Source organism: Pinus tabuliformis, chromosome J, assembly GCF_031772625.1.
Source record: "Pinus tabuliformis cultivar Carrire ecotype Pingquan chromosome J, CPIR1, whole genome shotgun sequence".
In the NCBI taxonomy this organism is placed as follows: Eukaryota; Viridiplantae; Streptophyta; class Pinopsida; order Pinales; family Pinaceae; genus Pinus; species Pinus tabuliformis.
Window position 1 is genome coordinate 807,686,460 of NC_142295.1, and position 22,935 is coordinate 807,709,394.

At 37.6% G+C, this 22,935-nt stretch overlaps 3 protein-coding genes across 3 annotated transcripts; 1 reads left to right on the plus strand and 2 right to left on the minus strand.

Moving 5' to 3' along the window:
* Window positions 1–335: 335 nt before the first annotated feature.
* On the minus strand, window positions 336–1,496 carry LOC149229164 (uncharacterized). Its single transcript, XM_089380969.1, has one exon. The coding sequence runs from the start codon at window positions 1,494–1,496 to the stop codon at window positions 336–338; it is 1,161 nt and encodes a 386-aa protein (XP_089237095.1).
* Window positions 1,497–7,948: 6,452 nt separating this feature from the next.
* Window positions 7,949–10,088, plus strand: LOC149229165 (uncharacterized). The gene is made up of 3 exons (XM_089378512.1): window positions 7,949–8,316; window positions 9,380–9,572; window positions 9,807–10,088. The coding sequence occupies exons 1-3, from the start codon at window positions 8,263–8,265 to the stop codon at window positions 9,935–9,937; spliced, it is 378 nt and encodes a 125-aa protein (XP_089234638.1). The 5' UTR covers window positions 7,949–8,262; the 3' UTR covers window positions 9,938–10,088.
* A 5,639-nt stretch (window positions 10,089–15,727) lies between these two features.
* On the minus strand, window positions 15,728–16,120 carry LOC149229166 (uncharacterized). The gene has a single exon (XM_089380970.1). It carries the CDS (start codon window positions 16,118–16,120, stop codon window positions 15,728–15,730), a length of 393 nt encoding a protein of 130 aa, XP_089237096.1.
* Between the last annotated feature and the right edge of the window lie 6,815 nt (window positions 16,121–22,935).

Genomic DNA, 22,935 nt, shown 5'->3' on the forward strand with positions numbered 1-22,935 from the left:
ATCTCCAATACTGCTGATTGATTGACCATGCAATCATTCACAACCTCCTTGCTGTCTTTTTGTTCCACTGATTCGGAGCAAAATTTTGCTGAAGTATACAGCTGTATTTAATTACAGCCATGGTCAAAAAATGACCTCGCCTGAAGAGGCAGTTCTAAAAACATATAAAAAGCATACTTTCATGTCTTTTGGGTCTCCTCAACAGAGAGGAAAACAACCCACAAAAAAATAATGATCCATAAGTATCAGAGAGTTTTAATTAAGTAAAAGTCTGTGTATAAGTCTGTGCATGTAGAAAAAAATATATAGATATACAAAAAACATCATCTGGAGAATTATGCATATGGCGGCACATCTGATGATAGAACCTGTCCTTGACAGTCTTCCACTATTTTCCACCCTCCCAAAGCTTGCTGCAAACCTTCCTTAGAAAGCTTGTCCGCAGCGTCGTTGCTGTCCCTGTAGATATGGCATATAGAAAAATTGTTAAAAGATGATTTTAATACCTGTAGTTCATCCAGCATAGGTTTCAAAATTTGATTTTTGCAAGAGCTTTTCCCGTTGACCCAGTTAATAACATTGAGAGAGTCTCCAAAGATCTGAATAGTGAAGGTGTTTCTTTGTATAAGCCAACATAAGAGAAGTCTCAGTGCTGACATTTCGGCGAAATTATTTGATCCTGACCCCAATCCAACTGAGGCTTTGAGGGAGTGGTTTGCATTTAGATGGATGATGATTCCTGCACCTGCTTGGTTATTTTGAGAGGCTCCGTCAAAGAACGCCCATGGGATGCCTTCTTTGATTTGCACTGTCTTATTTATATTTTGTGGACTTTTTTCTTCAGGTTCTGGAATAGAAGTGTATATGGAAACCGCTTGTATGGCAGTAACATTTGGCTGTGTTCCCTTATCTTGGAAGATAGTTCTATTTCTAGCAAGCCAGACTCCCCAGCAGATGATGGGCGGAAGGTTTCTTAAATTTCCATTCGGATATTGCTGCCACCATTTTGACCATGCCTCGTCCAGGTTCCCGTTCCCCCACTGAAACTTTTTATTCAACAATTTTTCTACCTCCCCCCAGATTTTTGAAGTTTCAGAACAATGTAGAAACAGATGGGAGATTGTTTCCTCTTCATTCTTGCAAAGGGAGCACCTCCCAGGACCATACATGTATCTAGCCTGGAGAATGTCCCAGGTTGGAATTTTCCTTCTGAGGAGACACCAGAAAAAGAGTCTGGCCTTCGCTGGGCATTTGAGCTTCCAAATTTGTTTTGACCACCACTCGGGTTCTCCCCACCCTTTTCTAGATTGAATGAACTTGTATCCGTCTTTTGGGGAGTAATCTCCAGTTTCTCCATGGGCCCAAATCAGACTGTCCGGACTGTCTTTTAACCTTACATTGGAGCGAACAAGTTCTTGAGTGAAAGAATGCCATTCATTCCACCACCTCTGATCCAGCTGCAGGTCCCCTCCATCTTTCCATGCCTGACTCCACATGTTCGAATGACCTACCTTTTCCACCTGGTCTAGACATAGTTATCGTTGCATCCTATCCAGGGATCTTTCCCAATCTTCAGGTTCCTACCATTCCCAATCTTCCATGCCAAACCTTGCTCAATAACCTTGAAAGATTCCACTGTTGCCTTCCATATCACCGAGGCATTCTGCTTGTTCTTTTCCGGGTTTCTTATCCAATCCTCCAATGGAACCGGGTCTATATATTTTCTTTTTATCACTCTAGTCCATAAGTTCTCCATCTTTATAAGTCTCCAACCCGACTTTGCTGCCAGAGATAGACTAAAATCAGGGAGATTTTTGATCCCCCAGCCGCCCCATTCCTTAGACCTTGCCACTTTGTCCCAGCCCACCCATGGTAAGACCGAGTTTTCCTTGGAGCCATCCCATAAAAATCTGCTACAAATTCTTCTGATCTTTTCCATAATACCCTTGGGGACCCACGTAAGTGCAGCCCAGTATACTGGTATGGCCAAAATCACTGATTTTATAAGAGTCAATCGCCCCGCTCTCGAGAGCCATCTGAAACTCCAATGCGAGATCCTGGATTCAATCTTTGCAATCAGCCAGTTCCAGTCCTCCTTCTTGTAGGCATTTGGTTTTAGCCAGAAGCCTAAGTACTTGAAAGGAAGTTCCAAAGTACTGGGCTGGAAAGGTAAGACAGATTGGAGCCTTTCCCTCTCCTGGGCTGTTAAACCTGTCATTATCAGCTGGGATTTCCTGTGGTTTATCTGCATGCCTGTTGCTTTCAGAAACAGATCTAAAATAGATTTTAATTCCTTTATTTCATTTTGCTCAGTATTTGTGAAGATCAAAATATCATCAACAAAAAGGAGATGTGAGATAAATAAATTAGTAGCTACTTCAATACCTTTTACCTTCCCCTCCCTTCTGGCCTTATGGATCAGCTGGCTGAGACCCTCTACAACTAGCAGGAAAAGAAGAGGGAACAAGGGGCATCCCTGCCTCAGACCCCTTTGGCCTTTGAAAAAAGGAGTAGCTGCTCCATTGATGAGTATTGCATAACTCACATTCGTGATACAGCCCATGATCCAGCTGATGAAAGCAGGTTTAAAGCCAAGATGAGTTAGAAGCAACCTGAGATATAACCAATTTATCCTGTCATATGCTTTTGATAAGTCAATTTTAATAACAGCACCCTTCTTATTCTTCAGTCTCACACTATGCATGACCTCCTGAGCAACTCCTATGGCTTCATGAATTTGTCTTCCCGATAAGAAACCAAATTGCTCCATTGAAATATGGCGAGACAAGATTGGTTTGATTCTGTTCGCTATCACTTTTGCTATGATTTTATAGATACTGTTACATAGCGAGATTGGCCTGAAGTCTTCAAAACTATCCGGGACTTCCTTCTTTGGAATGAGGGCTATAAAAGTGGCATTAAAAGGGCTGTAGACTTCACCTTTTTTCCTGGCCTCCTCTACCACTTCTGTGATTTCCGCTCCTATTAGTTCGAAGAAGTGAAGGAAGAGTTCTATGGACCATCCATCTGGTCCAGGGATTTTCTCTTTTGCCATTGATTTTATTGTAGATTCCACTTCCTCCTTTGTAACCTCACAATTTAGGTCCTCCGCTTCATCCTCCTCCAGGAATCTTGGGAAACATTGAGCTGTCTTTATCACCTCAGCGATAGTGGTCTCTCCTGGGTCTGCAAAAAGCTTTTGGAAGTGTCTTTGTCCTAAATCAGACAAGGATTTGAAAGTCTGCACCTCCCTTCCTTCTTCATTTTTTAGGGCCCAAATAGTGTTTGTCGATTTCCTTCCTTTGGCATAGTTGTGGAAAAACCTAGTATTTTCATCCCCCGCTTTAAGCCAGATTGCTCTACTCTTTAGTCTCCATTCCTCTTCTTTATCCAGAAGAATTTTGGTCTTAAGTTTCTCCAGATGAAGAATTTTATCCTTTGTAGCCTGCGACAAATAACCATCCTCCTCTATGCTTTCCAGCTTTTTGAGTTCCTCACATATCTTGGTGAAATTCTCGTTCTGGGCTTCCTTTCTTGCCTTTGCCCAGCTTATGGTGGCTTTCTTCAGTCTTTTGAGATTTTCCATAAACAAGAAACCTTTGTCCTCGGGTGCATTGGCTTCCGGATGCTTCCATGTTTGCTTGAAAAGATTGGAAAAAGACTCCTCTTGTAGCCAAGAAGAATTAAATTTGAAAGGAGCAGGGGGCTTAGGGGGGGGGGTAGAGAATTCTAAGAATACAGGGAAGTGATCTGATAGCCCTCCTTCTTCAATCCATTGTCGAAACATTGGAATCCTGACTGCCAACTCATCATTTATGAGAAAACGATCTAGCCTTTTTGCCACTCTAGCATCCCTTGTTCTCCTGTTCCTCCATGTCGGCTTTAATTTAAGCAGATTTATGTCGATTAGATTGTTAACAGTGAACATATTTAAGAAAAAGTCTGTTAGGGGGTCTTCCCTGGCCGAAGGACCCCAAGCCTCCGCTCTGCCAATAGAGAAATTTAAATCCCCTCCTAGCACCAAATTTTTGCCCTTCAAGAAAGATTTTGACATCAGATCATTCCAGAAAGATACCCTATCCTGACAGGGTCCATATACATTGCAGATGGATAGTGGAAAGGCAAGCTCTGAGGTCTGAACTTCCATTCCCATAGCCTGCTTCGTCCCCCACTGATTGCAAACCTTTATTCTTCCTTCCTTATAGCCTATTGCCAACCCTCCAGAGTGGCCTTCTGAATCAATTGCTATGAATCTCCAACCAGGCAATAGGGCATTTAAAGCTGTCTCCACTTCAACTCCACTTCCAAGGGTCTCTTGGAGAAAAAGGATGTCTGTTTTTGAGTTAAGAAACATCTCCCGTAGAGCCAGTTTTTTGGGTTTACTGGCTAACCCCCTACAGTTCCAAGAGGACAAGATCATTTTATAACCTCTTCCGGGGCCTGCACTGCTCTAAGAGCCCCAGTGATAGACTGTTGTTTTCCATCGGCTACATCAAACTTTGCTTTTATTTGTGCCATGGAGAGGTTGGATTTCCTGCCTCTTTTTTTCCTAGAGTGGCTTTGGGAAGGGAGAGGACCAATACCTCCTACAGAGACGGAAATATTAGGTTTTTGGTCTAGGGATCGAAGATTGTATGGGCAAGAGGGGAGAAAAGCCGAGGGGCCAGGATCATGAGAAACACCTTCACTGTTCAGGTCTAGGGAGGGTAAAGCAGCCGAAAGGTCTTCTATACCAGTTCCCTCAATTTTTTCTACATGATTAATTAGACTATCATTTTTATTTGAAAAAACAAGCTTTTGTGAAGGAGTTTGCTCCATACAGACATCCATAGAATCAGAGGTATGAACAGGAGGAATGGATGATTCGAAACACATACCCATTGCTCCTTCAGATGGCTGTGACGACCCTTCAAGTTGCTGCTCCTTTGCTGGGGCACTCTCCGTGTCCAAATCCTTATCCGTCGAAATGGCTTGAGGAGCTTGTTGAGCTATTTCCGTCGGCTGCACTTCCATCTGGGCCACTGTCTCATTAACAGCATCTTTCTGCTCCGGTGTGGGATCCGGACCTTGAGAATGATGGATTGGGCTATAAATAGTCTCCCACTGAGCCGCCTCCCTTTGAAATCGCCGCCTACGCCTTCCAAGAGGGCATTCCTTTGCCAGATGCCCATACTCGTGACACCTGTGGCACCTGAAGGGCAGATATTCGTAGTCCAGCATCTGTTCGAATACCATATCCTTGTATTGCAGGTTTATCTTCTTTGCAAGTCCTTTGCCCGGGTTCAAGCTGACTAAGATCCGAGCCATGGCTTTGTTCCGAGTTTTTAGAAAGGACATATCGGCTTCCAGAAAATTTCCCAATCTATCCCCTATAGCTTTGAAAACTGCTTCAGTCCATAAAAACGAAGGCAAGCCCGGAGCCCTGACCCAGACCGGGTAGACATCCGTCTTCTCTCGACCAGCATCAAACAACGGTGTCCATTTCTTCATGAGAACAGGGATATTTCCAATAACCCAATTCCTTGCAATCACCCAATCAGCCGCCTCTTTGTTCTCAAACCGAAACATAAACCATCCTTTCGCCAGGGTTGATGCTTCAAAAGCCCTTTCTTTTCCTGACAACCAGTTCTTTTCTCCCCATTCTTGAAGGAAACTGGAAGAAAATTTCTTCCCTCTCGCCCTACCCACCACAGTACAGTCTGCCACCTCCAAAGTTTCCTCAATACTCACCTCCATCCCCAAGACCAGGTTCCCTTCCAGTTCCTGATCGCCAATGGGTCTTTGTTTTTTCCGCTTCTCACCTCTTTTCTTCCCGCCGGTGTCTTCCTCCCTTATCTCCCTGATTAATTCAGGCCTTTCCAAACTAGGGTTTGTAGGGTTGAACCCAGACTCGGGCCTAAAAGAAAAAGGAAAATCCGCAGTTTCCCGAAAGAAATTATCAGAAGGGGGTTGAATTACCTGAAAGCCCGGGTCCTCTGCATGAGTTGCCTTTGGTGGAACTGAGGGTGTTGCAGTCGCTTCTTCCGGCCGACCTCCCTTTCCCTTTGAAACGCCCTGATCTTTCCCAATGGAAACCCTTGTTATGGCTGAGACTCTTCCGGCCTTCTTCTCACCCGTCTGCTCGGCGTTTGAAATGAAATTGACTATGTCCTCTAAACCCCCAGATAACACTGGCTCCACCGCAGACGATTTCCCTTTGCTGCCATGGCTCGGGTGGCGGAAGCTTGCATGCAAGGTACCCTCGCCTGGGTTGGCTGATTGCTGTGTGCCGAGAAAATCTTGATGAAGAAACGCATTCTCATCATATCCCTGAGTCAGCTGGATGAAAGATTGGTTAATTCTGAGGTTTCTGGCGAAAGGGCTCCGGTTCTGCAAGACCCCGTCTCTCCAAAATACCGTTCAATGTTTTTTGCTGTCGGGTCTTTGCCCCATACCGACAGTATATCCTCCATGACCGGGTCCAGATCCACGAGCTCGTTGGAATTTACCATGGTTACGATGCGGTTCACAGGAATGAAACGAAAACAAGTTACCTGCCAGCGCAAGGGTCAAAAGGTTTTTACCCTTGTTCCCAGCTGTCCACCCTAAACAATATAATAATACCTCCAGCTGCCCGTTTCTCCTTTGGCTGAAGCTCTGGACCCCTGTGCGTCGTACACTCATCCTCCGGTCGACGCTCCCAAGGTGAACCCTAGCCCTGTTCAGTCAGGACCTGGTTCCGGCCAGATCCACGATCGAAACCTCCGCCTCTATTTTTTTTTTATTAAATCTTATGTAAATATTATATTAAAATAATACACATTTTTGGTTTAAAAATTATATTTATTTATTTCTATATTTGCTAGATTAAAAATATTTTACTTAAATTAAAAATAAAAATATTTCATATAAAAAATATTCTTAAAGATAAACTCTAAATAATAAATTTAAACAAAAATATCAATATTATTTTTTAAATTCTCAAAATCTATTTATTTTTATTTAGATAAAATATTAATATTATTTTATAAATTCTCAAAATCTATTTATTTTATATAAATAAAATATCAATATTATTTTATAAATTCTCAAAATCTATTTATTTTTATATAAATAAAATATTAATATTATTTTATAAATTTTTAAAATCTATTTCAAAACAAATATTTTTGATAAAAATCTCCTCCCTATCGATTTAATTTTTTGATACCCATTTCAATCTATATCTATCTTATGCCAAGCTTGTGATCTTGTTATTACATCACAATTTAATATTTATATGTATAACACAATGATTGTAATAACTAACCAAAAAAAATTAATGGTTATATATATAATTCAATTCACTAACGATCATTTGAATTATTATTATTATTTTAAATGGAGTAAATACTAACCAAGTACTTGAACATTGATTCTCACAATTTTAGAATTTATTTAATTATTTATAACACATCATCACCAATTACACTGTTATGTAAATTAAGCTATTATTTTTGCAAGTTTGATAAAAGAATATCTTTATCATTTCCAATATATCCTCTCTAATAGAGAATTAAACATATAACTTCACGTCAAAAAATGCTTTAACAATATGAAAAAAAAACAACAACTACTAAATTTAACTTAAGATAATTTAGCAAATAATATAAATTTTTATTTATTTACGAAATAATAAATATGATCTAACCTAGCATGTATAGAAATATGGATATTTTAAGCTATAACCTCTACACTAGTTCTATAAAGTGAGATTTACTTAAAAATTCCTACTAATCGAATTTACCTTTAAAAAAATAGTTAGGAGAATTGTTACCAATTATCATACGTAAGGTTACTCCAAACACGTGTATGCGACGACGGGTAGGAATAGAGAGTGGCCTAGAAAGCGATTTTCCAAATAAATAAACAAATTTATATAATTAAAACAAAAAAAAAACAATATTTGGGGTCACAATAAACACTGTGCGTGTTTGTGTTGAAGGGGTAACATGACGCGGGCCTGATAACTGTAACCCCAACATGTAAAAGGCGCGCATCTTGTAAAACATGGTCGCTTACTGTGCGCAACCCGGAAGAATTTTTGGGGATTAGAGGCCGTTGGATCGCCTCAATAAGAGGTAGTGTATAAGCCAGTTTCTGTGTTGGCGTGCACAACGAAGGAAGGAATGAATATTGGAATCAGTTTTAAGGCTGAGCGGGCGTTCTCTTCGAGACATATATTATTGGGGGTGACCACCGTGGCTGGCTCTGGGTTTCTTCGGGCCTAACGATCGGAGCTCAATGAATAAAGGAAGGTCTCCTGAACCCTTGGACTTCTTCATCTGGACGACCGAGGTACAAGTCTTGGTGCCGCTTAGTCGAATTGAATGTCGGTTCTTCTGGGTTCTTGAAATTCTATGCTTCTTTTGATTTTCCCGTTAAAGAATTGTGGTTTTGGCTGCAAAATGATGTTTTCTCTGGTTAGGATTAATGAATTGTCTGGTTTTCTGGGTTTCAAGGGAAATTGGCCTTTCTGGGCTTCAATAATTCTTGATTTGCTTTCCTGGGTTTCGATATTTTTTTTCCTTGTTTTTCGTCGGGGGAAATTCTATTTGGGGGTTTTGCACATGGCTTTTCTCTTCAAATTATGGTGTGTATTTCTTTGTTGTAATCTTTAAATTGTTGTGCAAATGAGAGAGAGATAAGGAATGGAAAATTTCCATTATGTTTTTATATCATAGTTTGCTAATCTGCCGTTACTGTACCCTTCCTGTAGAGTCAAATGTCGACATCTTATATTTATTCCAAATTTGGCATATGTTTATGTTCTTCAATTCTCTTGACTTAGATATTTTGCCCATTAAAAATTGATAGCCTATGCAGAGATATTGCCCATCGATGTTATTCAGTACGTTTTTCTTTTTAAAGGGTTAGTTATTGAACTTCATCCATTGTTCGTCGGTTAATAGTGATGCCCTCTTGATTGATCTTTCTGCTTCATGTGAGCTAAAATAAATTATTCTTCCTAGAAATCATTTGAAACCTTTGATGATTTGTTGTTTAATTCTTCTTCATCCCAAGTACTATGCTATCATACATTGCAACTAGAGAATATCAAGTTGTATATTGTTATAAATTGCAGGATGCTCACATTCTGAAACAATGAAAACACTATTCCTTGTGTACCTTTTAGCAGGTTGGGGCACTTTAATGATATATTGTATTAAGCCCACTGAAACTTTCATAATTCATACAACATTATTTATAAACTAGAATTAGATAGAAATAAAATGTTTTGTAGCTCAAAATCGCTACAGGCCCACACCTGTTTATCAGGCTACTGGAACTGGCTGCAGCCTTGTGAATTTACTTTTACGAGTCAGGGAACAGTTTTTTAATATTTGTGATTCCTTTTCAGGATGTAGGGGTGTGGCTGGATGAGATTGGCCTTGGAACCTACAAGCCTGTCTTCAAAGAAAATGGTATTAATGGGGAGTACTTGGATAGCTTGTCCACGTTTACTACAGAGCAGATTTTGCGGTTTATTAGGCGATGCCACATGAAATGGGGAGACTTTATCACTCTGTGCAAAGAGCTCCGGCATATTAAAGGTATATGCATCAAGAGTTTTGATTATTTAACGTTAGGATGATACTGCTTGGACATTCTGACTGTGATTTCCTTAGTTGTCTACTTCTCTTCGAGTTAGTAGTTGATCTAGAACAGGATAACGCATTTAGTTTGAAGTTATTATTCTGTCAATTTTTAAGATAAGTATGGTTGTTGATCCCAGTTGACTCTTATTTCCCTTGCTCTGGGATATGGTTTCATTGTTGATTTTCCAGTGGCATGCTTGAAAGGGGAACAACAAGTTCGAAAACCATGGTGGGCTCCCTCTTGTCTCTCATCTGTCTTTGCGAAAGTTGCTAAGCATAATCGGCAATCTCGAGTCGTGTCATTGAAATTTGATCCTTGAGATGTGCCATGGGGAGGATGTATGTATTCTTAATAAGCAAGCTCTGGGTCATACCTTGGCAGTTTACTATGCAAGGATGTAACTTTGTTTTCTATGTTATTTACATCTTGTTTATTATAAGGGATTTTCATCCATCAATTCATTTATTTAATGCTTCTGTAAAAAGAATAGTCAAAATGTGATTTCTTTGTTGTTGTCCAATGTCTACTACTATAAAATGAGGGTTACATTGCCCTTTATAAGTACAAGGGACTTTTCTTAATTAACAGAAATTGTACCTCCTTAGTAAGCTCTCTCCATATTGGCTTCTTTCTTCCACGATAATGGATAATAACAATTTCAGTTTTGCAATCTCATCTGCATGAATAGACTCAGTCTAAACTTATTAGGCAGGGCCGATGTAAATACTGGAAGGTATCTTCATTCTGTGTTGAAGTTCTCAATGGTTCAAACTTCAAGGGCAAAATAAATATGATGTAATCGATTCAAATTGCAAGCTGCAGCTTTGTTTTTGAATCCACAAGGTAAAGGAACTGTTGGGAGTGAATCTCAGATGCAAGGTTTGACTGTGATCTTGTCACCATGCTGGCTATATATAATTTTGTGTGGCCATTTTGCGTTAACCAATACCAATTTGGCAATATTTTTATCTTTTTTATGTTTCCCCTAAAAATTAAACAAAAACTAGTTCCACCTCGTGGCGTTATGTTTTGGACTGAACATTTAACGTGCATATTATAACTAAACACATCTTATACAGAAGAACGGGAAAATAGGATTGTAAAATGATGCTAAAGTACAAGGCTCAAATTCACTGCTATTGTGATAGAATTCTCTGATATCTGACTGTCTAGTTTTCTCACCTTCATAACGAGGATTGATGAGTAAAAAATATATTATCGTACGAGCATTGGTGAAAGCAGGTCAGCCATGGTTGGATATTTCATTTGGAAAATGAAAGACATTGTTTTTGGAACCTAAGGGCATCCTTAGTTCCCGTAGATTAATCGCATCTGTCAAAGTATAGAAAGAAAATGATGATATGTAGCTCAAAATAGGAACAATTCATTTAACAGCTTATATATGGTAATATTAGCCTGTATGTAATATTATTGGGAGCTATAAATATATTTGGATGTCTCCCTTCTACCTCATAGAGGAACCAGAAACCCATTTGAACTTGTACATGCAAGATCACATGTTGGAACCTTTAATATTTATATTATGCATCCCAAAATTCATGCATTAACCACGCATTTTATTTATAAACCCCAAAATCTAGGCGTGCAATTTTACACTAACCTGTGTAACCATATAAGCAAATTGACACAAATTGTTAGAAAAAGGCTAAATGGACAAGATAATTTAGGGCCAACATTGTGCCGACATTGGTATAATTTGAACTTTCCGTATAATCTTAATTTGGTGTGCACTTCATTTTGCTGCACTTTTGTTATCACATACCATGGGATGAGAGGAAGTATAAATGTGGAAAAAAATATATATATGTGAAGTTCGACTCTGCCATGACTCACGAGTCTTCCCAAGCCTTAGCAGGTTGAATACTGGTATTATATTCAACCTTGCCACTCACCAAGACTCATTCTTTCTTTTCAAGACTCGTCCTTACTTGCCAATAGTCACTCTAACTATATTCTTGATCTTTTTGTTTTTCCAATTCTTCATCGAGTCTTTACTGAGTCACCGAGTCTTGCAGAGTTCTAGGCCAGTGGAGTCTTTGTGGAGTTTGAGTGTGACAACTTTGATCCCAGTCACAGAGGGAGGTATTTTATAGAATTCAACTTATGATAAGAAAGAGAATATGCAATGAATGATAATATGCAAAGTCAGCTTATGATGGTATGTGATGTACTTCTTGGTATGCTAATTAAAGTTGGCCTACAGTGGAATGTGTCGTAATTCTTGCAGATGGATTGATATTTTTAAATTATATATGTTTCCTTATGCTTTATACATAACATTTGATTATGGTCTTGTATGCTGTCTACCAAGATCATTGCAGATGAAGTGAAGGTGGTAATTGTTAAAGTGATTTTTGAGGATTTGTGTTGATTCGTGTCTGATGAGCGAACAAAGGAAACTATATTTCCAGTCTGAGAAGCCATACACAACACCATTGAGAATAGAACGAAAGTGCCAATCAAAGTAGACATAGCAATTGCCTTTTGTTGGGCTTCTAATTACTTTATATTGAGAACTTTGGATAAATTTGGATTTCCCTAGGAATGGATCTAATAGGCCAAAAAGTACATCGATAAACCTTGGATAGCGCTATTGGTTAATGGGAGTCCACAAAATTCTTCCTTCAAGGCTACTAGAGGATCCATGTCCTTACGCTTACATCGTAATGGATAAGTGATTAGACAGAAACATGGAAGCAACGAGAAGATAGGAAACCCTTCCAGGAATTATAGAGGCAGGGGTGTTGAAATCCCTCTATCATTCATAATTCATATATGATAATGGAAGCAACGAGAAGATAGGAAACCCTTCCAGGAATTATAGAGGTAGGGGTGTTGAAATCCCTCTATCATTCATAATTCATAGATGATAAATTGTTGCAGAGGGGGTGCTAGTGATAATAGCCCAAAGATTTAACGTGGATTTGGAGTGCATTAGTGATAATAGTCTAAAAATTTCACATAATTTTAGAACTACTAAGGGAAGAATCAAGATCTACATATGGAACATCCCTAGGGTTTTAAATAGGATTGCACAAATCACGAAGATTAATTGGAAATCATTCTAATTCCACGGAATTCCAATTGCCTTGGTCCTTCCTTGACTTTCAAATATTGGCTCCCATGACTTTCAAATATATTGACTCCCAACACTAGGGAAAGTGAGAAGAAACACTACATCTTTGGGGATGAATTGGTTAAACATGCATGGGTAAATGATCTAGATAAAGTCATTTCTATTGTCGCCTTTATTGTGATACTTTCAATGATAATGGGAACACAAGAAATCATGAATAAATTTTCACGGGTAGGGTGGAAGAAGGTGCTTAGTCCCTCTTTATAGGGGTCTAAGAGCTAAGAGCTAGAGACCCTAAATTAGCCAACAAGGCAATGAGAGCAAAATTTTGCAACAATTAGTCTCGAGAGGATAGAGGTGGTGGAAAGAAGACTTGCTCAAAAGTATCTCTTAAGGACAAATAAACTAAAGATGTTTTGAAGGCTCTCTTTAACATAACATAGATAGACAAAAGATGCATTGAAGGCCCTCTCTTCAACATAAGATAGATAGAAAAGAGGCATTGAAGGCCTTCTCCTTGCACTTTAGGCTCTTGGCTATAGACATTGGTTAAGTCCTCATCCAACTATCTGCGTTCGTGTGCATTTAAGCGAAGGTAGATGGGAGATAGGTATCTTAGGGAGCTCAATGGGCGTGGTAATGATATTTTGGCGATGGCAGTTTGGGGTGTGCAATTGAGAACGGTACCTTGTAGATGCGTATTGGAGGTGGGATAAGGAAACCCACCACCCTTGGATAGTGACAGGGGTGGAATTTGGTTGTAGAAGGGAGCCTTTGACCCCTTGCTCTTGTTTTATTCTTCTCTTTGTGGCACCCTCTTGATTGGGCGAGCTTTTGAAGCTTGACCTGTCGATGGCTTTCTTCTAGAGACCTGAATGAATTGTGGTCTATTGCAGGTTCTCTTGCAGAGTCCATTCTTGGATTTGTCGGTGGAGTATTAGAGAGGAATTGGGGAAGCCCTTACCCCAATTGCCTCTCGTTGCTTTGACTTTGTGGTACTTTGTGACTCCTTTGTCTATTGGTGCAAAAGTGTGTGGTCTTTGGCGAGATTCTATCTGTGTGTGTCTTCGCTGGGGGTGGTGTATATTGTGGGGGCCGAACCAATGTTGGGTGGCTAGAACTGAGCGTGAAAGGGGTTCGGTGGTGTAGGTCATTGGGCTCGGGGAAAGTTGGTGATACTGTTGTGGTTGAGTGTTAATTTGGAGGACTTCACAGGTGTTAAGGTGGTGTTGGTGGCTCAAGAGAAGAGTGAACGCGATAGAGTTGGGTGGGTGTCGTGGTGTGGAGTGCGCATGGCACCGCATCGTAGCTCCTTTTTCATAGGAGGTGGAAGTGGACCGGTTGTGGAACCCAAACCTCAACGCCACTATTGGAAAAGGGCAGAGGTGGGAATGAGCATTGATGCAAAGGGGAGCGTGTAGAGGCCCCGTCATGAACGTCGATCAGTGCACTGGAAGAGGAATATCTCTTCTCACGCCACCGAAGACCATTGTGGAAGTCCGTGAAAATGCAATTGGAATCTTACGAGAAAAAACATCGAGAGGAACATGAGGTGGTCATGGAAACCCTGGCACAATTTCAATATTTCTAGTGTCAACTTCAAGAGCAAGTGGCTGTGGTATGGTGCAAGCATGTGCACATTATGGATAAGCTAGAGCAACTAGAGGCTTGGTTGGCTCACTTGGAGCAACACATCAGTGGTCCGTTTCACCCTCCTCCTCCTCTTGGGATGGGTCCAAAGAACTCATCTTCTATTAACTCTGATGATTGAGTATGTGTTTTGGTGTTTTGTTCATTTGTCAGTCTTTTGGCATTTCTTGCCTTTACGATTATGGTGGGCTAGCCTTTGTCTTTTTTAGAATGTTTATAATGGACTAATGACAATGGTCAACAAACTTGGTAAGGGTGAGACGAACAGACTTTTAAGCAATGACCTTGTAAATATTTACTCCTACCGTTAATAGAAAGTTATGACTTGTATGTATATATATAGATATATATATATATATTAAAAATGGATATAAATTTTAAATTAAAAATATTTACATAAAGATTTATTGAATAAAAAAATGCATATAATTTTTAAATTAAAAATATTTACATAAAGATTTTATATAAAAGTGTTTTTAATCTAATTTTTTAGGTGATTTTATTTGGCAAGTTTATAAAAATGTAAAGTAAATATAAGATTTCATGTTCAAATCTTCAATTTCTTACCTACCAGCCTAGATCCATCTTAACTCCGGATCTATTAAGCACCGAAAGGGATCAAATCTCTCAAGGTGCAAACCTCTTTTTTGAGTGAAAAACTTGAGAAAAGGTTTTCACCTCGAGAGATTTGATCCCTCTTGGCGCTTAATAGATCCGGAGTTAAGATGGATCTAGGTTGGTTCCAGCTGTGTGGAGTCACACAAAATTTGTTTAATATCTAAGTAATATGATCATTTTTCATTTTATTTTAAGATGGATTAGTTACCTTAGTATATTAAGAAAATAAAGAATATTAATAAGTAAAATGATAAATAAAGATTTTCAATGGATATGAACCATGTAGCAATTTTGATTAATAGAAATCACGAATAATAGGAATGTAATCAATTACAAATAGTTTACATTGTGATCAATCTCAGTCCCTCTTGGCGCTTAATAGATCTGGAGTTAAGATGGATCTAGGTTGGTTCCAGCTGTGTGGAGTCACACAAAATTTGTTTAATATCTAAGTAATAGGATCATTATTCATTTTATTTTAAGATGGATTAGTTACTTTAGTATAATAAGAAAATAAAGAATATTAATAAGTAAAATGATGAAAAATGATAAATAAAGATTTTCAATGGATATGAACCATGTAACAATTTTGATTAATAGAAATCACGAATAATAGGAATGTAGTCTATTACAAATAGTTTACATTGTGATCAATCTTAGTCTATCTTCTTTTTCTTTTCTTATAGTCATGCCTGTTGCTTTTGCCATCTTTTCATATTGGTCATATGAAAAGGGAGGTTGAAATCATAAACTGTTCAAATCTTTAACTCTTATTGCAGTAAACATAATACCTTGTCTCTCTTGCTTCCCAATACTAATACTAGCTATCTCCAATGTCAATCCTTGTGACTTGTGGATTGTTAAGCCCCAAGCAAGTTTCAAAAGAAGTTGCTTTATGTTACCTTTTTCAATAGGTGTAATAGGCACTGTTTGAAGGAATGGATCATCCCATGGAACTCCCACATAATTATCAGATCCTACTAAAACATATGTAGGTGGTTTTGGAGGTAAAATTCCAAGGTTATACACAATTTTTTCTATAACTCCAAGAGCACCATTAATGAGTTTTGCTTCAGTCAATATGTTTGATGTAAGCATGACCCGAGCTCCAACTGAAATAAGTAACTCAAGTTTCATGTCTTCCTCATATTATTCCATGGATTTTTTGTCTTTTCCTCTTGTCGCAACACTCACTGTAATGGGACAATTCAAGTTTTGTAAACAACACTTATTATGATTTTTTACATCATCATTTGTTGCAAACAAATGCATTTCCTTATCAAAAGACTTTTTTTTGTGGAAGAATCCAAGGAACTATTTGTACGAGTCATGAGTAACTTCCAATCTTCCACAGTTGGATTTGCATCTCTAACATTCATCAACAAATTAAGAAAAACATTTTTGCTCATTGCTCTGCCCATCTTGTTGAAACATAGTGTCAAGGGTCATAACTGTTGTGAATGAATTCCATAATTCTTTTGCAAGACCTTCAGATGCATATACATGTTTATCCATAACAGGTTGTAACTGTCCCAAATCACCAACCAATATAACTGACCTCCCACCAAAAGAAGTGTTGCATTTTCTGGGAAAGCTTGGCGAAGTCTAGAGGCAATGTTTGTTAACAAATTTCTTCCAATGAAACTCATTTAATTTACTAGGATATATTTCACATGCTTCAATTCATCTTGCAAGGTCATTAAACATGGTCCCTGAAGACGTGTTACCTCTTTGATTGGCATTTGAAGTGCATAATGAATTGTTGTTCCAGATATGTTAAAAGCTACAACCCTTGTAGGAGCTAAAAGAAGCAATGGACTCTTCTCGGGAAGAGCCTCAATCTCAATGGCCTTTTTAATAGCTCCAATCAAATAATACTTTCCCGTGCCTGCAGTTCCTTGGATTATCATAAGTAAAAGATTAACCCCTGATCTACAATAGTCAAGGCTAATATCAAATGCTATTATTTGTTTAACTCCCACACTTTTAAACGAATAAGACTTTGAATGTTGGTTAGTATGAATCGTATTTGAGTCTTTCTTCTGAGATATGAAATGAATAACACGATTAGAAGTTTCTTCATCCACAAAATTTTCACTCCAGTTATGCATAACATCACGATCCATATGTCCAAGCATCTCAAACTCATTATAATTTATAAATTTATTCTTATACAATCCAAAAATGATCTCGCACTCATTTTGCTTAGAATCTGTAGGTGGATTTAGAACTTCTTTTTCATTTGATTCAACTATTTGAACTGGAGGTAATGGGTTGCGATCAACATGCCATGGATCAAAGTTCATATATGGAGTGACAAATTCCTAAACATAGTGCTTGGATTGATTAAGGTAGAGACCCCTCAATTGAGGGAATGTATTGAAAGTTAAAATATAAAAACCTTAGAAAAGATTTTATGTTAGGATAGTGGTCACGAGGATTATTGGGAAAGATAAACATATGTGATCACTCAACTTCCTTGAGCTACATAGAGATATGGAAGCTTTATATTATGAGCTTATTAGATGCTTGGTCTCGTTGAATAACAAATCTGATCTCTTGATGTGGGGGGGTCTGGTCAGAGGGTATATTGATAAGTAGGGATACTTCTATCTCTAGAAAGCTAAAGTTTAGGGAGTTTGCTAATGAAAACATTTGGAAAAGAATCTAGGTAAGTCACTTGGCTCCTAATGTTAACATTTCTTTTTGGATTTTGGTGCATAAAGAGCTTCTAACAATTGATCATCCAAGGAAAATGAATATCCACGGTCCTCCATATTGGTGCTTTGTAAATCTGTAGAAGAATTAGGTCAACATGTCTTTCAAGAATGAAAACTCATAACATGAGAATGGGAAAGTGCTTTAAAGGATGCAACAATATATTTTCTAATGAATGGGAAAGACACTTCAAATTATTGGGTTCTAACTCTATTAATCTAGTGGAATATAAATCCCTAATAGTGAAACAATATATTTGGCTACTCATGGATGCCATGTGGAAACTTTGGGTAGCAAGGAAAAAAAAAATATTCAAAGAAAAAATCCTTGACCCCTAAGAATTTCAATCTTGGTAGCATACCTCCTAACAAATATCCATGCAAACTTTCAAAGAAAAACATAGTGTCTTTGAGTTTCTTTTCGTTGAGTTTTTTTGGATGAAATTACAATGGTTTTATAGGGTAAGCCTCTATCCACTAGTAGGGTAGAGCTTAGAGAAACAACTCACTCAAAATCCCCATAACAATAACATTTGAACTTGGATCCACAGTGGAGGAAAGCCTTATTTTCTTTAATGGGTTCTTAAAGGAATCCTTAGGGCATTGGAGCAGAGGGTGTTTTTAGAGACATAAATAGTTGCACTCAAGTTTGCCTGGCATATTGGGAATGATCACTAATGATGTAGGAGAAGCATCAACTATTTATCAAGGTCTATGATGTTTGAAAACCCTTACTTTGGATTAGATAATCTATGTGAGGGATTCCATGATTATGGTTCAAATGCTATAGGGGCTTATTGCAATGTCACATCCTTGAGTGTGAATGTTGTGTGAAAGGAGTTTGACACTCAGACAATTTATGATGACACAAGTGTATCATGACAAGTGGAAGTTCAATGATCTTGTAGAATCTATGGCAAATGATATTGGTGTTGAAGGCCTCCTTCAGTGATATGGATGGGAGAGGGAGAAGGGAATCCTTTGACAGTGTGACCCACAATGATAAATTAGTATGTGTTCAAAACTTTGCTAGGGGGGATCAAGGTCTTAGGGAGTGAAATCACCCCACTTCCTTCTACCTTCTTAGTCAATGGATGCTTAGGTAAATTGATAGAATGGAAATTCTAAGGTCAACCAATGGAATGGAAATGAGTTGTTATGTGTCTTAAAGGGGCACCTATGTGCCTTTTTTGGAGGATATGTTGAGTATAGTACCATGTTTGTACCCTCAAAATGACTTGTATCCCTCCTAAAGATCATGAATATAGGGATGTAAATCTATAAATGCACATAAGAGCTATGATAAAATTACTCGTCCTTGAGTAAAGTAATTTAAGGTGGGATTAGAATTTGTGGTGTCATTATTTCCCCATCCCACCCTTTGTGTGTGTGGGCTTTCCTTCCATCAACACATGCACTTAAAACATGTATGACAAATCAAATTGGTTTAGGTGGAACTTAATACAATATTTTACACACACAAACACACATGTAGAGAGAGAGAGAGAGAGAGAGAGAGAGAGAGAGAGAGAGATTGTCCAATCCCCAAATCCCTCTTGACATAAGAGAATATGTGCCAAGTTAAAATATATTTATGTACTTGAGGACTTAGGTGAATTCAAGGGAATGATGGAAGAAACAAATATAATGTTCCCAAAAGAGTGGTTTGTATAGAGAAGATGGTCACCTAGTTAATTTTAAAGTTATTTAAGGACTCTATTGTGACAAATATGGGTATAAGAACTTCAAGAGGAAAAATATGGAAGTCGAGGAACACATTTTAGCACTACAAGCTCAAATAGAACTGTGTTGTTTAGTCACGAATTCCTTGGCTCATGTTCATACAAGTGGAAAATAGGAGCATTAGTTATATATTTGAGGATTGTGAGTCACATAAAATTGTTTTCCAATACAAGATCATGTCATAGAGAGGTATTTATGTCGTAGAAACAATTCAAAGATTCGTCCAACTTGGTAATGAACAAGCTATGTGAAATGGGGCATTGTGGAGTATTGTCAGTGAGATATTTCTTCCAGAATTGTCATTAATGGATCAATTTGGGAATCAACATTAGAGATTGAAGCTTTGAATAGATATTTATGAAAGCTTATTAGAGATCTTTTTATCATGAATTGATCTGGTTATGTAATAAGTCATGTTACAACAAAATGTAGCACCTAGTGCAAAGCCTCACTCAGTGGCCTAAACAATGTGTAATACATGGGAGTGTCACCATTGTCACCTCAACAACTACTCCCCTTTGTTTAGTGAAGGAAACAGTCTAACAAAAGGGAGGCTTCCCTAGTAGGACTTAAGAATCACGTAACCCAAGGATCTTAAGCTAAGTGTCTTGAAAAGGTCCTATAACATAGATACATAGAATAAATGTTTGACAAATTACAGTTTGAGGTGGATGAAGGAATAAATTGTAGATTTGGGTTCAAGGAAGCTAAGGGTCAATATAAATGGTATGGTTGGCCCAAATAGCCATAAATTGTTTTCCTGAACACACAAAATCAAGAAAATACTCAAGGCTACTATAATTAGGCTTTTAATAGCGACAAAAAAATAATTTATGAAAACAAAAAATTTAACCTTGAAAATTGTGAATAAGCTATGTGAAATGAAGGTCTAATTATAGTGAAAACTTCAGACAAAGATACAACAAATTTTGACATTTAATAATAACAACAAATAAAACTTATGTCAAATTGTTTAAAAATTCATGATTTTTTATTTTTATTTTGTTGATCTAATGCACTTTCACCTAAGGTCTACCCTTAGGGCATACATCAACAAGTCACTAAATGTTGAAAATATAAGTTTTTACTATAGTTAAACCCTAATTTACCATGAAATAAAAATAAAAACAATTTTCATATTTTGAAATAATGCGACAAGAGAGATGGACTAGTGCCTTTTCAATCTAGGGCATATGGAGTCTTAGATACAAACAATTCTAGGGTTTCCTTGGAGTGATACTAAATCCAAACAAACTAGGGAAATAAGCTAACTTACTCTTAAGGTTTGAGATTAAGGTTTTCAATTTTCTGTGGGATTAAGAAAATTAAAAAGTTATCTCTATTCCTTAAATTCTTGGAGGAAGGACTTAGCTCAACAAGGGACATTAAAGCAAATACAAAATAATATAACTTAGCACAAGAACATTAATCCCAAAGAACCTAATACCAAGATAAAGAAAATAAATTTACTTCACCATGCAACATCCAAGATCCATCATAAGCGTCCAAGAAATGAGATCACATCTCCACCCAAGAGAAGTCACTCAACTAGGTCTCCATAGTGCACAATAGAGAAGAATCATTAATCAAAAGAAGTTATGATCCAAGTGTGACAATAAATTCAAGAGACAAACCCACTCCATATATATATATATATATATATATATATATATATATATAGATATATATATGTATGTATATGGGAAACCAAGTCGATTTAGCTCTAATTTTCTCTAAAATCCCTTAAAAACAAGTTATCCATGATACGAAGTGGATATGTAATCAAGTTGACCCCCAAAGATAACAAAATAATGTAATAAAATGAAAATAAGCCTCAATTAACCCACATGTGAGTAGAAAGTCATATTTCTTCACAAAAAAGGTGCCTCATCGCCAAAGAAAATATTTTCAAGCCCAATGTCATCCTTTTGAAAGCCCATGTCATCATCAAATGCATCATAAGGTTGATGTCATCATCCTATGGCATGATGTCACTGTGGTAGAAGGTGAAAAATTCCGTCCAAAGGTTTTAAAGTCATCATTATCATCATTAATCATCATCAAGAGAAGAGTAACATCCGTCAAGAAGGTATAATGCCGACTTGGGGGCATCCTATCATCTCTTGAGTACATCTAATCTCTAAGAAATATCCAAGACTTTATCATCAACTTCTATGGTCTTGAGGCTAAGGGAGAGTCTCATCAACTATTCTAAGTCAATTTCAAGGTAAACATCGCTCAAAATGTGCCTAATGTTCTTTATCAAAGTGCTTTGCATCATCATCAAAGTGGTTGGAAATCATCTCTAAAGTGTTGGATAATAATCATATCACCCCCCAAGGGATTTGGATGCCCCTAGAAGAACCATATAACACATACTCACTGAATCAAGTGAGATCAACATCATGGGTACAAGAACCATAATGGCATTAATATGGAACATATTTGATGTCAAAGCTATCAAATTACTTCACACAAGTACCATTTTCAAATGTCTTACTAGATTAAGATTACATACATGTTGCCATACTAAGTATGGGAGGGTTATCACATGACCCTATTGAGTTCTTCCAACCCTAAGGGGAGGAACATTTCCTAGGGCACCCCTTTCAAATGATAGGTGTTATGGAATAAGGTTTACATCTCAGTTATGTAGAACCATTTCCCATGAGCACCTTTGTAGAGGGAGCATTTGGATATTTGAGTAAGCTTCCCTTGCCTTTGTTTTTCCAATCCTCCTTATTACCTTTTCGCTTCATTTGATATGGCTTGTTTAACAAGCTTCATTGATTTATTGTGTAATAATGATGATATAATCTAGCTTTAATGATGGGTATTTTATTGCTTCATCAAGGTCAAGATGTGATATGCATGGATACTCTTGGGGATGAATGGCTATATAAGAGGGGGTGGATTTCAAACTACAATTGGCTTTTAATTTCATTACATCCCTTTCCATTCTTATTCATTTTGATATTTGGCTTATGCATTTTATTTTCTTACAACTACACCAACCTTGAATATTTCCATCCCCTTCTCACATGACAAGGCTTACAAGGACCTTGTACGAGAAATTGACAATAATCAATAAAAGATGGGATAATGGAATAAGGGAAATGGTGACATGTTTTAATTATTAATATCGTGGAACACTACCACAATCAAAACCTCCTATTTGTGCCTCTCCAAGATAGTGAAAAAAAGACCCTAAGGATGTGTTATAACTTGTACAACAACCCCCCATTATGATATGAGTCCTTCATAAAATAATGTGGACGTTTCCAAATTTTCTCCATTTTCTATAAATTTCTACTTATTTTGTAGTGTTGTACACCTTTTTCCTAATTTGTTTTATTTTGTTTAATTATTTTTCCTTAAACATAATTTTTCATTTAATCTCTTCTTTATTGTGTAATGCTTGAAATTTCGAGGAAAAATTGCCTTTGTTGAATCTATAGCTAATTTATGGTCTATTATACCGATAAATCTAGA

Bases quoted from the DNA above. Each gene is read 5' to 3' on its own strand.
- LOC149229165 (XM_089378512.1), top strand. From the start codon at position 8,263: ATGAATAAAGGAAGGTCTCCTGAACCCTTGGACTTCTTCATCTGGACG. The intron at 8,317-9,379 runs GTACAAGTCTTG...ATTCCTTTTCAG, and splicing joins TCTTCATCTGGACGACCGAG to GATGTAGGGGTGTGGCTGGA. The intron at 9,573-9,806 runs GTATATGCATCA...TTGATTTTCCAG, and splicing joins AGAGCTCCGGCATATTAAAG to TGGCATGCTTGAAAGGGGAA.
- LOC149229164 (XM_089380969.1), bottom strand. From the start codon at position 1,496: ATGTGGAGTCAGGCATGGAAAGATGGAGGGGACCTGCAGCTGGATCAG.
- LOC149229166 (XM_089380970.1), bottom strand. From the start codon at position 16,120: ATGAAACTTGAGTTACTTATTTCAGTTGGAGCTCGGGTCATGCTTACA.